Below are 15,862 nucleotides of genomic sequence, written 5' to 3' on the forward strand. Positions count from 1 at the left end.
CATTATAAACAACAAATACTACAAGCTAGATAATTATTATTTTATGTGTAGGAGTATCTTGCCTGTATGTCTCTGTACCACAAGTGTGTATGGTGCCCATGGAGGCCAGAAGAGGGTGTTGCATCTCCTGGAACTATGGTTACAGATTATTGTGAGCCACCATGTGGTGCTGGGAATTGAACCTTGGTTCTCTGGAAGAGCAGACTGTGCTCTTAACTGCTGAGCCATCTCCAGCCCCATACTGGATAATTTTTAAACATTTATTCTTCACAGTTCTGAATCTGGGTGTCCAAGATCAATGTGCCAGTTGTGTAGCAGGGAGGTGCATTCTGTTTCAAAGATAGCACTCTTTTCTTCGTGCCTTCAGCTGGTACAAGGCTGAGAGCACTCTTTCCACCTTTTAAAAGCACACTAATTTCACTTTTACAAACCAGGGCTGTCATGACTTCATTCCTACTTCCTAATGCTGTTAAGTTGGGAATTATTCCAACATAAGAATTTTGGCAAATTTGGACGTTAGCAAATATCTCTTGACATAATTTTTTAGACTGTGTTCCAGATACTAAGTCTACAAAGACAATTTTTTTAATGATTTATTTATTTTATTTTTTATTTTATGTGCATTGGAGTTTTGGATGCATGAAGATATCAGATCCACTGGAACTGGAATAACAGATAGCTGTGAGCTGCCATGTGTGTGCTGGGAATTGAACCTGGGTCCTCTAGAAGAGCAACCAGTGCTCTTAACCACTGAGCCATCTCTTCAGCCTGACAGATTAAAAAAAAAATGATTTAAAGCTATTTGCATAAATATTCAGAACAAGTACAGATAAAATGGATAAATCATTGAGGAAAGAAAATAAGAGCAGCACAGTCAGATGACAGCTACATAGAAGTGAATTTCTTCAGACTGTACATTTATCTGGCAGTGAGGCCAGAACTGAATTTATATTTTCCCTTTTGGGAGTGTGATCAATTATAAGCTTGATCAAGATAGCTTTATTTGACACCAGAGTTAATGTATTACTTGTGGAGCAACTTACTTGGTTCCATGGTGGTCCAAATTGTTTGAATATGTAAGTGGTCATTCTTAGACCCTGTCACAAAGCTTTAATGTACATAGTTGTATAGCACTCTGATTTAATTTTTTATGAAAATAAAATTGGGTTTGTGGAAAGAGCTAAATGAACTATGTCTTTATACTATCCTGAATATGATGTGGTAAATTCCAGGCTTATTAGCCAGTATTTGAGGTTGTTAGTCATTTAGGGCAGAAACATTCGATTGAATAGTTGCTAAGTTCTGATTTATAGCCTGGCATCTTCCTAAACAAACCAGGGTCTTAGTGCAATTCCTGCCTGCATAAATTCTCATGGGTAGGGTGAGGTTTATCTGTGGATTCCCCAGCTCAAAATGGCTTGTGTTTTATGAAAAGACACTGTTAAAGATAAAATAGCCTAATAAGGTGGCAGGAGGAACCTCGTATCGGATTAGAGAGAATCCAGAAAACCAGCCCTGTCTCATCATTTACACTCACTCTGGAGTGAGACTTCAATATTTTACTCATGACATGCAGCTTCTTGTCCCAGTATTATGGTTTAGTTCTGAGGAATGAATGGAATGTTCTGTGCTCTGAATAGCATAAAGCATGATGGACTGAAATAAAAATTAGTTTTATTTTATTTTTTTTGCATGTTGAATACATGTTAAGCGTCATCATTAATTGGTAGGTGGAATATCACATTTTGTTTTCAATATAACCTGAGATAAAACTGCTGTCTCCATATTCTACACAGGTTAACTGAGGCTATATAAGTGTGGAACCCACACTTAGATTAAATCCCTAGGGTGCTAAATACAGCGCTTTCTCACAGTTACTAAGATCAGTGCTTATCAACCTAAGTGTGTGTTGCTCCCACAGATGTTTGTTAGTATCTGGAGACAGTTTTGATTGCCTTAATTGAGACTAGGACAAGAATATTATCAACCCCCACTCCCCCAAATAAATATCCAGCCCAAGATACCAATGATAATGAGCTTAAGAAGCCCTCCTTTAGAGCAGTGATTTATCTGTGGACTGGTTAGCATCAATCACGTCGGTTTAATTTAAGATTTTCGCTTGTGTGTTTTAGTATATGTGTGTGGTATGCACATATGTGTGCACGCACATGGAGGCCGGAGGTTAACTTCGGGGATCTTCCTTTGTCGCTTCACTTTATTTACCGAATCAGACTCTCTGAACCTGGCACTTGCTGTTTTGGCTAGCTAGCTTGCCTTAGGGCTTTTTGTTTGTAGTTACTAAATACTGGGTTATGTGTGGATCTGAGCTCCAGGCTTCATGCTTGCATAGCAGGAACTATGTCTATTGAGCCGAAAATTCTTGAGAAGAACTGTATCTGTTCTGAACATGTATACTGTTTCTCTTGATATCATTTTCTAAACAGTACAACAGTTATTTACGTGGCATTTGTGTTGCATTCATATTGTAGCCTCTAGAGGTGATTTAACGGGTATGTTGGGGTGTGCATAGGTCATATGTAACAGCAATGTCATTTTATAGAAAGGACTTGAACATCATAGAGTTTGGTATTCATGGATATGGGGCTGTCCTGGAACAGACTCCCTGAGGATACTGGGGGACTAATGTTCAGAAAGAATACTTCTATTGAGTGTTTTCAAAGATGCTTTTTCTCGTTATCATTTCCTGTTTAATAGCATGCAGAAAACTTACTCATAAAACTGTAGGAAATGAAAAAAAATTGGAATAGTTTTGGCTCTTTTCAGCTATAGAAAGTAATTTTAAGTGATAAGATGTGTAGGTTTTTGATCTGAAAGTCTTAGAAATGTTATTACTTTATTATAAGTCAATCAAATTTATGAGGAACCTCAGTTTAGTTTTCAGTGTAGTTTTGATAGGCACATGAGGCAAATCAAAATTAATTGTTGATGTTTTCATATTCTCAAGGACCTATTTAGAACCTGTGAAAGAATGTTACTTTCTAGTAAGGTGAATGTTTTTCTCCCTTCCTTTATAATGGAAGGCACCTGTGACTCTGTTGTTTGGAAGCTCAGCCCCTGTAAAGACTACAGCCAGCACCTCTCAACGCTGGCTTCAGTCTCAGGTTTGCCAATCTGTAGCCTGCCCTGGGGTTTCGAGTACTAGACCTAGGTTTAGTCCTGTTTGCAGGCTCCTCTCTGACAATAGCTCTACCAACACTGAGGCTTTTTCCTCTCATAAAGTATTCCTGAGAAGTTGAAAAAATACCACTTAGGTTCTACACAGCTGACCACCTTACCAGTACATTATGTTTTTAGTCATTTCAAAATAAATTACAATGTATGTATGCTTCACCTTCTGAATGCAAGCGTAGCTGTACTAGTTTTAGTATTGTTCTTTGGTTAAGCCTGGCTTATGCAACAGGAAATGATTGTCTGTAGTCTGAAGATACGCAGTTTGGAAGTGCTATTTGTATTTCTCTCAACAAAATGTATTTAATAATATATATTAAGTATGTATAAAATGGTGGACTAGAAGTTGGGTGATTACTGACTCAAGGATACAAACATTAAAAACTTTACTTGTATTAAATCTGTATTTTCTTCTGACTATAATACATTTTCTGCTTTTTTATATAAAAATAATTTTGGATGTGTATGTGTTTTATTTTTTAGATACCTTTATCTGGATATGGAGGAACAAGTAATCTTATTTTAGAAGATGTTAAAAAATTATCTGACAGTTACTTGGTAACGATGAATGACTTAATTCCTGGCAAAGAGAGTAAAGTTATTTTTTCTGTTCGCAACACTGGCTCTAGAGCAGCCTTTGTTAGAGCAGCGTGTTTTAAAGATTCTCAAAGAAAAGTTTTGCTGGATCCTAAAGTATTCAGAATTTTTCCAGATAAATTTGTACTTAAGGAAAGAACCCAAGAAGTAAGTATAAAATCTCTGCCCTAAAAATATTTTTTATTAATATTAATTAGCATTTTATGGCCAAGAGCTAAAATCATGTTGGGAGGGAGTGTGGGATGGAAGTACTTACCTAGGCTTTCTGGAAGAGCTGGTATACATTTCTTCTTTTCTGAGACAGAGTTCCTCTGTGTAGCCCTGGCTGTCCTGGAACTGTTGATCAGGCTGGCCCCGTACTCAGATCCTCCTTTCTCTGCCTTCTGAATATACATGGGTTCTTCTGTGTATTGTAGAACTGTTTGTTCATGACTTTCTGAGGAAAAATACTGAAATTTCATACTCATGGTTTTCTCTTTTTTTTGTATCAGGATGTTACTTTAATATATAATCCATCTAACAGAAAGAGTGATAATAAACCTGCAACAGAACTATTAACTGTATACTTCTTTGGTGGTGATGAACTCTTCAGACAGCAGTATCGAAGGTAGATTACTTACCTTAGATAGTGCTGGGAACTGTTTAGTGAAAACAAGGACAGTTAATGATTTGTAAATTTTAGAATATACCTCACTGTTTATTAGATAGATAAAGAAAGGCATTGGTAAAATTTATGTGGCTCATAATTGGTATAATGTGAGTTAGAGATACTTGGAGGAAACATAAAGATGTTTTCCTGAATTCTGGCTTCTTGAGGTATAGATTATGCTTTTTCTTTATCCAAGAGTATCACCATCCTTTATACTACTACTACATATTTAAAGCATAGTACCTCACACTTTTCCTACTCCTAATATACTTATGACTATATTAGGTCAGTTTCAGAAAAGATCTTAAGAACTAACAGATTATTTTATATAAACCTACATGATTAATTTAGAATAGTTCCAGGAAGGCTAGAAATTATAGAGAAGACGCTGTATTTTAGAAACGTGAGGGTGGTTTAACTTATAGATTCTTTATAAAATCTGATACACCTAATATAAATATGATTTAATATACTGAATGGGGAAGTTTGGAATATTGTTCTTGGTCAAGTGTGATTAAAAATGGTACATTGTTATATGTTAACTTCTTATTGTGAAATTGAGTTTCTTGGGCTAGAAAACCAAAGTATAAGGCAGATGAAGCTCACGTTGAGAACGATGGCTTGCTATGTGATCCTTTGAAGGTAGCTTCTTGTTCTTTTTTTTTTTTTTTTTTTTTTCTTTTCTTTTTGAGACAGGGTCTGTCTACATAGCCCGGCTTTCCTATGTAGACCAGGCTGCCTTTGAACTCACAGAGATTCAAGTGCCTCTGCCTTCTGAGTGCTAGGATTACAGGTGTTATACCACCAAGTACAGTTGAACCTGGCTTCTTAATTATTTCAGAATAATTTGGAGAAATCAGATTATCACATTTCCTGTTTCCCTTTCTCTCTACTGAAACTTAAAAAACCTAGTGTATTGTTTCATAACTTCTATTTACCAAAAATTTACAGTACTGAAATTTTCTTGGTTTATGAACATCTGAGAACTATAGAGATATTTATAGTTTATTTCTCACTGCAGAAGTCTTTTGGAAGATGCCTATTTTTACGGTAGTTATATGGTTACTTAAATTATTTCTCCAAACAGCTCATCATTTATTGTCCCTCCCACCACTGAGACAAGTTCTTTGACCAAATTGTCACAAATAATGAAAAGATAAGCCCTGAAATCTAATTTTCTTTCTACTCTTACATTAAAGAGCCCCCGCTTTGACATTACTGTTAAACTAATGCTAATGATTTCATTTAGCTGAACTTTCAAAAGCAGGTTTGGGTCTAATAAGTACCTATATTATGATTTAAGATATGTGATCTATGTATGAATGTATCATGCTCTTAGTGGGGTTTGCCAGCTACTTCAATTAAAATCTGATTTAGGTCACTTTTTATATAAAGCAAGTAAAAACATCTCTTCTGGCAGAGCCCTGCTGAATAAACCAGGAATCATAAAGCAGATACTTCCAGAACATACTGTACTACGAAACATTGACTTTGCTGAAACATTTCAGGATGAGCTACTTATAGATGAAGGTAAGAATTGTAGCATCCTTGACTCTTTGGGTCATTTGTGGTATTATTTAGGCATGGACTGAGAACAGGACCAAGGTTAGTTTGGTGTCCAGCTGAATCTGAGCTGTGTTGACTTCAGGCAAACCACACTAGTGAGTTTCAGTTTCCTTTTTTTATAGAATGAGGATGGCATTTAGCTTCTCATCCATAAGTGTTGGTTGTTGTTTTTGGGCGTTTTGTTTTGGTTTTGATTTTTTTGAGAAAGGGTTTCTCTGTGTATGTAGCCTTGGCTATCCTGGAACTCACTCTGTTGTCTAGGCTGGCTTCAAACTCCTAGAGATCTGCCTGCCTCTCCCTGCCTCGGCCTCCTCAGTACTGGGATTAAAGGCATGCGCCACTGCCGCCCAGCAAGGTTTGTTTTGAAAATTAGATAGAAGAACTTTGCTTTATGAATATTTTAGATTTCCATAAGATTTTTAGATGTCAGGCTCATGACTGGAAGGAAGAAGATGGGGGCCATCATTACAGTCAGGTTTCTGCTGCTTCAGGTTTCATGATCATATTTAGAAACGTGGTGGTTTCCAAAACATTCCAAGTAGACATGCAGAGTACTAGCCTAGGTGCTTAGCCTCACTTGAAAAAAACAGTTCAGGTATTTAATTGTTATTTATCCATACAAAACAAATGTACCAATCTAAATTGTAAAAATGTGTGTATAATTTTTGTACCATAATAATTTTTACACAGTGTTGTTGATAGTTGTTAAGAAGTTAGCCATGACCTAAGTCTCTAAGAAAACGGAGCATAATATTTATAGTCATTAGAAACAGTGATATGAATTTGGGATAAATGTCATAAAATATTTTCATTTATTAAGAAAAATACCATTTAAAATTTTTATAGCAATGTGTCATTTTGGTAAAATAATTCAATATATAAATAATATCACACATGAATAAGCATATTCAAGACCCAGCTTTGCTACTTAAGAAATTATCACTTCCTCAGAGGAAAGTCTAGTTAAGAGCTAAACTGTATTTTGCTGTGAACACACATAGTAAATAACATTGTAGCTTAGTGAAGATGTAAGTAGAGTTTAGCATGATTTGGAAGTTGGCAAAATTCCACCAGCTAGTGATAGTCCATTTACCTGCTAAGTAGATGCATTCTGAAGAGATACGGTATCAGCTGAGTGGACACCAGAATGCAGTCCTTAACCATAAAGGGCTGACAGATGTAGAAGACAGACGTGGGGAAGACTTAAGTGTATTGGAGGAGATGACTGCAGTGTGCTTAGGAATGGGAGAGGCACAGAGAAAGGGCTAGAGCAACTGTTGAAATATACTTGGAAGAACAGGAAACTAGACAAAATGGAGAAGATGGTCTAGAATGAGGAAGGGTACTTCAGGGTAGCTCCTTGTCCAGAAACTCAAGAAATGTAAGAAAGGTTGTTTTGAGAAACCATGAACTCAAGTAACTTTTAAGATCACTCATGTCAGGTGGTTTGAGTTGTGGCTTTTACCAGGTTTCTGGATATCAGAATACAGTGTACATTGGGTATCCTGCTGTATGAATGAATGAATGAATGAATGAATGAATGAATGAATGAATGAATGAATGAAACAGTCCCACTTGTTTGTGTTGATGGATGCCATACTTTGCCTATGAGAATGCTGAGCATTCTCTGTGATTATGATACTGAAATTTGTTTGAACATTTTACTATTAGAAATATTTGTTGTGGTCTCTTACAACATGGGTAATAAGTGGCAACTATTCTTATAATTTATAGTCATAGCATAGTTACTATAAATTTAAATTTACTGCCTAGCATGGTGATACACAAATGTAATACAAATATTTGGGAGTGGAGTCAGGAGTGTCAGAATTACAAGACTAGCCTTGGCTACATGAGATCCTGTCTCAAGAAAAACCAAGACAAATTTACTGTGTTTATTTTATGATTCCATTTAAAATACATACCTTTTAAGGAATGATAGAATGAAGTACACTAAAGTTTCTTGTATATGTATGTTCAGGCAGCCTAATCTAAAGATGTTCATGATGTGCACACTTTTTTATTAATCTAGAAATATTTAGTAATGCTAATAGTGACTAATTCCTAGATGTGCTTAACTGTGAAACTTGCCCTTAACCTTTTTGTGCTTCAGATTCCTCCTTTTAAATATAAACCTCATAATACCTCCCTCAAAGAGTCAGTTTGGAAATTTAGCCAACCTGAAGAATTAGAATAGTGCCTCACTCACCATATATATTTGTTGCCATACATATCTTGAAAAATGTTCATGCTTTAAGGTTCACAGTACCCCCGAGATAGATTATTACCATTCCAGAGTAGTTAAGGAAACTAATGCTTTGAGAGGTTTCTTAAGTTGCCAGAGGTCACGGAGTGGCAAAGATGATAGCTTACATTTTGGTTCAGATTTGTCAGCGCTAGTGGTGGATGGTCTATACAAGTCAGTGGTGTTAATAGTTGAGATGTTTCCTATTCCAACCTAAGGAAATAGTATGGCTGTGTGTAAATGCTGTGCTCGTGTGAGGATTCATGTGTTCCAACATGTATTCTTTTGCAGCATGTGATCTTCCCCAGCGGCCTAATGACATTCAGCTCTTCTATGGAAGCATGCGCAAAATTACCCTGTCAGTAATTGGAGAATTCAGAGAGTCCATTTCTAGCAGAGAATTTCTTCAGCCTCCTTCCAGTGCTGAGAATGAAAGGTCAGACAACTGCACAGACTTTTGCCAGATTTCATGACTTATTCATACTGCAGCGCATCTACTCCCCACTATAACAAGTTATTTTTTCTCATTCTTTAACCATTTTAAGCTTAATTTGAAATTTTTTAAAACTCCTAGAAAAGTTTGAAAATAGTGTAGACAACTTTTGGAAAACCCAGTACTCTGATATCCTAATTGTTAACATTTTACCTTTTACCATTTTACCATTTGCTATCTCTTATTTATAGAGATTTTTGTCTTAGTCACATAAGAGTGAATTTGCAGGAATGAGGAGCCCTAAGGTGTTAAAGTTACTCCTGTAGCTAACCTATCAGAAGTAGAACATTTGACATCAAGACAGTACTATCCATGGTACATGGACTCTGTTTATACATCTTGAATTGTTACAATAAAGCTCTCCAGAGTTAAACTATGGAAGAAGAGATCTTTGTCTCTTGTTTAGAATCCAAGATTATATTGCATTTTGATGACCTGTCTACTCAGTAATGAAGTCTGTCTGCCCTTCCTTACCATTCATAGATGAGAGAGTGTGAATTATTAAGTCAGAACCTCAGAGTCAAAAGAATTCCATAGATAAGCTTTTTTTTTTTTTTTTTTTTTTTTTTTTGCTGATAAATTGAAATAAAATTTGAGCTTGTCTGTGGTGCTTCCTAGGTCCTTTATATAAATACTAGTTCAGTTTAACATGGGTTCTATGTGTTGAATATGTGGCAGAAGGGAGCTATTTCAAGCATGGCAGTTCTGTTTTATAGTTGGTAATTAAATAATTTATATGATAATTTTCAAAGGAATATCCCATATGCTCATAAATTCCAGGTTTTTCTATCACAGACAGTTGTAAGCAGATGCTACTACTCAGCATGCTACTACATAAGGGCATTAGTGTAATGGCTTTTGAGATGATCAGATCTGCCCAAGTCATCTCTTTTTTTTCCTGAGGATTTCCAGTAAAAGATAGAAAATAGTTTACAGGGCAGCTGCTGACCATTTTCCTCCGAATGACTGTTCATTTTGCGGTTTCGGGTTCAACACCTTCGGCAAAACAGCAAAAACATGACACGGTTATATACATATACATATACATATACATATACATATACATATACATATATATATATATATTTTTTTTTTTTTTTCCCTGTGTGCCTACACAGGTGGTTTATGATGTAGAGCTGTCCTGGAGTCTTTGTTTCTCACTCTATTAACCAGGCTGGTTTCAAACGCAGAGATTCACCTGCCTCTGCCTCCTCAGCTCTGTGATTAGAAGCATGCGTCGTTGTGCTCAGCAGTAGCAATATTTTTATCACTTGGCTAAAATTAGTGTCTCCAAGTTTCTCCACTACAAAGTTAATATCTTTAAACAAACATCCAGATTTGATAATTATTTTGTTATTGAAGTTTTTACATCTATTGGTAATTGTTGCCCGATTCACGTCATTTTTATCAAAGGTATTTCTTTTTTTATTTCTATATTTATTAGTTGACTGTCCACTTTAAAGAGACTTTGGCTGGAGAGATGGCTTGTGATTAAGAGCACTTGCTGTTCTTCCAGACAACCCAGGGGTCAAATTCCAGCACCCACATGTCTGAACCTGCAGCTCCAGGAGATCTGACCCTCACACAGACAAGAATGCAAACAAACACCAGTGCTCATAAAGAAGAGACTTTTCTCCTTTTTGTATACTTACTAATGGCAGGGTGCTGTGTAGAGTCAGTGTGACTTCTTTTTTTCTCTCGTCTCATTCTGCTCTTTAAGTCTTTCCATGGGTTGCCCTTAGTCCTTGAGTATGTTCTTACTTATTGGCACAGCAAGATATTCAAGGTTTATCTGACGTTTCTTGCTGAGCATTACAGGCTCCTTTCTCTTAGGAGTTCATTTTTTTAGAGAATGACATTGGGAGTCTGGGGATGGCATTAGATGTACCCGTGGTATTGTAATGGAAGAACTAAGAAATGCATGAGTTTGTGTGTAAATCCAAACTCATCCAAAATCAAACTGTTTCTGTATTTCAGAAAAAGCAAACCTGAGTTAACATCAGTGCCTCCAATTCCTATCTAACATGTACCCTTCCCATAATTGTATGTTTTTTCTCTAATTAACCTCATTATCCTCTTTTCCGTTAAGGTTCACCAATTCTGCCAATTTCAACTAATGCCATTATGTATTCTGTCTCCTGAGCCCAGTGCTACAGTGTGTACAAGTTTATTGTCTTTATGTGTTCAGTACCATAGCCCAATCCCTGCTGCTAGTGACCCCACCTGCCCTCCCATCTGTTCTCATTCCTTGTTCTGATCATTTCCAGTGATATTTAAAGGAATAATTAAATAGAGCATTTACAACTATATAGTAAGGAACTTGTCCTCAGTAAGTAGAAATGCCAAGAACCAACAATTATTTCAACTGGTCTGACCTTTCCAATACCTCTCTTGTGTCTCTGGTGCAGTAAAGTCAGATTTGAAACCAAGGTGAGCATGTACTGGCAAAAAGGAGAGGCAGGGGTTCCCTTCTGATTTTTCTATTTGTTTTTTTTATTGGAAATAAGGCTGGGTTCCATGTGTCGGGGAAAATTTGGACACTGCACAATAAAACTTCAATTATGATTTTGTACTTTTGTGATTGCAAGATCGGTGTGAATTAGAATTGTTTATAAGACTTACAGGAAAACAGTAAGAGTCTTCTAGACTGGATTAGCATTTTTCCAGAAGCTTTGCTATTTTCATGGATTTGGTGTCACTATTGTGAAACCAGTTATCATTGTGCAGCTACAGATATGTTAAAAGCAATTTGGTCTTGTCCTTTTCTTTCTTTTCTTTTTTTTTTCTTTTCTTTCTTTTTTTCTTTTTCTTTCTCTCTCTCTTTCTCTCTCTCTTTCTTTCTCTCTCTCTTTCCTTTCTTTCTTTCTTTCTTTCTTTCTTTCTCTCTCTCTCTCTCTCTCTTTCTTTCTTTCTTTTTCTTTCTTTCCCTCTTTCTTTCCCTATCTTCTCTCTCTTCTTTTTTTTGATAAGGTTTGACTGTGGAGTGCCTGTGTGGAACAGGATAGCCGCCAATTCACTGAGAGCTACCTGTCTGTGCCCCAAAGTGTTGGCCTTAGTGAATTTGGCTTTTCTTTTGTTGTGCCATTTTCCAATAAATCTTTTAAGAGATTTAAGATACAAATCTGTAAGGCCAAAAAAAAAAAAAAAGTTTGATTAAAGTTACATATACTCTGTAGCTTACACTGGTTTTGTTTTTGTTTTTTGTTTTTTCTTTCTTTCTTTGTTTTGTTTTTTAATTTTCTGTCTTTTATCTCCTGCTAGGGTCAAACCCCAGAGCATTGTCATGCTTGGTGAGCACCTTATTTCAGAACTTCATCCTAAGCCCTATAAAGTACTTAACCTCTGAGCCATCTCTCCAGCCCCCTATAAAGTACTTTTAAGTATATAAAAAAATATGGAGTCTTTATAGTTACTGGAAAATATATGGTATATCATACCTTTTACGTCTGTCATAATTTTTTTATTTTATAAGCATTTATATAAAATGTGAAATAATTAAATTTGTTAGAAGTTTTAATGTCTCTTTATTACTTTTCTGTTTTTAAGTAATTTTCCCAGTGAATCTGGAACTTCTGTAAAACAAAGTGGCAACGTCTCTTTGGATGTTTTACCAGTTAAAGGCCCTCAGGGTTCTCCTTTTCTTTCACAAACTGCCGACCCAGCTCAGGGCACACCAGCCTCTGAAGAAAGTTGGGCTGTCCATCCAGAACACTTGATTCTGGTAGCTACTTCTTCTTGTGAATATTTCGGTAAGAATTCAGAAGTGCGTCTGGGAGTCGAGTCTCCATCTCTGTGTCTGTGGGGTTAGGTCTACATCTCTGTGTCTGTGGCTCACTCTAGACTGGCTCCCACATGAGACCTGACAATCAGTACTCCACCTGCAGTGCTCTACTTGCTGCTTTTTGGCTTGACACTGATACTATGGGTTCAGAGTAGGAACAAATTGTAAATGGATGCTTCCCACAGTGAGAGCATTTTCAGGGCATTCTCTCTAACCTGGGTTAGTGTAGCCAGTGTCTTTGTAGTTTCCAGTAGTTATCAAGAACTACTTGAACATAGAGTTGAAATTCGTACAGAACCAAAAAATTTGAGCACAGGGTTCTTGCCTGAGATTCATACTTCAACCAAGTACCATGCGTGGAGATAACCTAGAACCTCTGCACAGATGTAAGATGTAGCCCATGGCAGTTCAGTGTCCAAGTGGGTTCCATAGTAATGGGGACAGGGACTGCTTCTGACATGAACTGATTGGTCTGCTCTTTGATCACCTCCCCCTGAGGGGGGAGCAGCCTTACCAGGCCACAGTAGAGGACAATGCAGCCACTCCTGATGAGACCTAACAGACTAGGATCAGAAGGAAGAAAAAGAACCCCTCCCCTACCAGTGGACTTGGGGAGGGGCATGCATGGAGAAGGGGGAGGGATTGGGAGGGGAGGAAGGAGGGAACTAGAGGGGGGATACAAAGTAAATAAAGTATAATTAAAAATAAAATAGGGCTGGAGAGACGGCTAAGAGGTTAAGAGTATTGGCTGCTCTTCCAGAGGTCCTGAGTTCAATTCCCAGTACCCACATGGTGGCTCACAACCATCTGTAATGAGATCTGGTGCCCTCTTCTGGCATGTAGGTCTATATACAGACAGAACATTGTATACGTAATAAATAAATAAATCTAAAAATAAAAATAAAAAATAAAATAAAAATTAAAAAAATTTCTACAGTTGGACTATTAAGAAAAGTGAAATAAACTATTATATAAGTGCATTTACTCAGAATTCAGTATTACTAACACTTGTCTTTTTCATTATGACTAAATGCAATTAACATTATTTATCTGATACAATAGGTGACATGGTAAAAACAGGACGTTTCCAGATTATAAATAACTCTGTTAGGTTACTGAAATTTGAGCTATACTGGCCAGCACATTGCCTAACAGTTACACCACAACATGGATTTATCACGCCAGAGTAAGTATGGTTTTTAAAGGTTTTCTTCAGTGTTAATCAAATGCCATCATGGAGGCCCCCCCCCCCCTTTTTTTTGAGACAGTGTTTATTAATATAGCCCTGGCTATCATAGAATTTTCTCTGTATACCAGGCTGGCCTCGAACTCAGAGATCTATCTGACTCTCCTCTAAATGCTTGAATTAAAGGTGTGCACCACCATGCCTGAATTTTTGGAGGCCTCTTAAAATAATGTATTAGTTATATATAATGAGTATAAAATATTTCATACATGTATTTTGATCATATTTTTCTTCTGTTCCTACTCCTACTGATTCCTTTTCTTGTCCAAGTTACCTCCTATAACTTTGTTGAGGGTTAATGTCTAGCTCAGTCAACGCACTCTTGCCTAGCATGTGCAAGGCCCTGGTTTTTGTTCCCAGCACTGCAGAAATAAGCAAATGAAGTTATTCAGTAGAAGTTTGCTTTTGTGCTAACAAAGTACACATGTCGTTTTGTAACACATAGTTAAGAATCACTCCTTTTAGTGGAGTAGAGATCATACATAAAGCCAGGTAGGGCACCCTAAGGTGGTGAAGAGACATGATTGATGAGGAACAGAGACCGTGGAGTGGAAGACATCAAAGTGTTTCTTGACACGCTTACTTTGCTTACAAAATCACAGTGTAGGAAATAAAGCCAGGTATGTGATGAGGGTTTGCAGTCTCTTAGAAAGCCTACCTATTTATTGCTTCTGTCTCCTACGTTTGCAGTGTGAATCCTTGTGCATTCTGGTTTTGTTGTTCTTTTCTGAAGATGTTTTTCAGCCAGAACTTTCTGATTTGTGAAATGTCTGAGTCACACCCTAGCCTATAATTTTTCTACATAAAATGTTTTAAGATGGAGTCTTCTGAGACTAGCTATTCCTGCACAGCTACTGTCTGTAAACAGCCTGATAATTGACAAGATGAAAACCACAGCTCTGCAGCTTTCTAGGGTTTTTATCTGGTCAGCATAGCACTGTTTCATCCATCTAGAGTGCTTAGTATTTTTAATAAACAGCTTTGCAGAAGAACAACATGGAGTTCCTTTACATTTGCAGAATTACGATTGTGTGTATTTGTAGAGTTTGCTGGACTGATGCTATAGCTAATATAAGGGTGGGTACCCAGAGTATCCCTGGAGTAAACCAATCAACTCTGCTTGTACTGAGTACTTACCACATGCAACAGGTCCTTGCCAGCTAATGAGTGAAGGGATAAGAGGGATGGTGGAACAGTTATTTTACAAATGACCCTAGGGTTCCATGTATTAGCTATTAGCAAAGGAGATAATTTTGCCATGCTATTTTTGACAAGTGGGATTTTTTTTTATAGACACAAGTCTGATTTCTTCATTTAAACTTACTTTTAGCATAGATGGTCCTGGATGGGAAATTTGAGAACAAAGATAAATAACTGGTTAATTAACGTCCTACCATACCCTTTCCTCCTGCATTTCCTTTCAGTTTACTGGGAAGTTAGTCTGCTTTGTGCTGTTAACATGCTATCCCTTACTGTGTCAAGTGGCTCAGCGTTTGTGTAGTATGAATCTGTCTGGACTTGGTTCTGAGGTGGCATTTTTGTTCAGTGCTTTGTATTCCAGACAGTTTCTCTTGGGCTGAGGGCGTGTGCCAGTATACTTTTTGCTTGCCTTTGTTGGGTTTTGAGACCAGGTGAGCTGTGTGAGGATGTTAAGGAAGGAGTGAACCACATTCTGTGTATTTTCCCAGCCATAGAAAATGATTGGTTATTGGCAGAACAGTATTTGTAATTTTTGTCACTACTACTGTAAAATTGAATATTCTCAGTGTTCTTTTTTTTTTTTTTTTTTGAAGGAGTAAAACACAAGTTCTTGTGAGTCCTAATTCTTCTTTGTCTACAAAACAGTCAATGCTCCCATGGACTGGTTTGATCTATATACACTGTGATAATGGTCAGAAGGTATGTCTCATCTGTTTTTCTGAGCAGCATTCTTTTATTTTAAAGCTTCAGTTTCATAATTCTTATTAACATTGCATTTCGGAAGTCAAATGAAACCAAGTAGGTATTCTTACTTGGAGCACTTAGTGCAGAATTTTGCCCATAGCGATCTGAACAGCTTTCTTGCGAGACTGACAATGGAAAGTAAGGGCCTAAAA

At 36.9% G+C, this 15,862-nt stretch overlaps 1 protein-coding gene across 2 annotated transcripts in view; it reads left to right on the forward strand.

Moving 5' to 3' along the window:
* Cep192 (centrosomal protein 192) overlaps positions 1–15,862 on the forward strand; it is a 93,589-nt gene that overhangs the window by 59,337 nt on the left and 18,390 nt on the right. For both annotated transcript variants that reach the window (XM_055622517.1, XM_055622518.1), the window contains exons 30-36: positions 3,673–3,933; positions 4,278–4,393; positions 5,856–5,965; positions 8,538–8,682; positions 12,286–12,488; positions 13,583–13,706; positions 15,560–15,665. In XM_055622517.1, coding sequence (XP_055478492.1) covers positions 3,673–3,933; positions 4,278–4,393; positions 5,856–5,965; positions 8,538–8,682; positions 12,286–12,488; positions 13,583–13,706; positions 15,560–15,665 — 1,065 coding nt within the window. The remainder of the gene's footprint in view (positions 1–3,672; positions 3,934–4,277; positions 4,394–5,855; positions 5,966–8,537; positions 8,683–12,285; positions 12,489–13,582; positions 13,707–15,559; positions 15,666–15,862) is intronic.

Source organism: Psammomys obesus, unplaced genomic scaffold (assembly GCF_907164565.1).
Source record: "Psammomys obesus unplaced genomic scaffold, mPsaObe1.curated_primary_1811, whole genome shotgun sequence".
Lineage (NCBI taxonomy): Eukaryota > Metazoa > Chordata > Mammalia > Rodentia > Muridae > Psammomys > Psammomys obesus.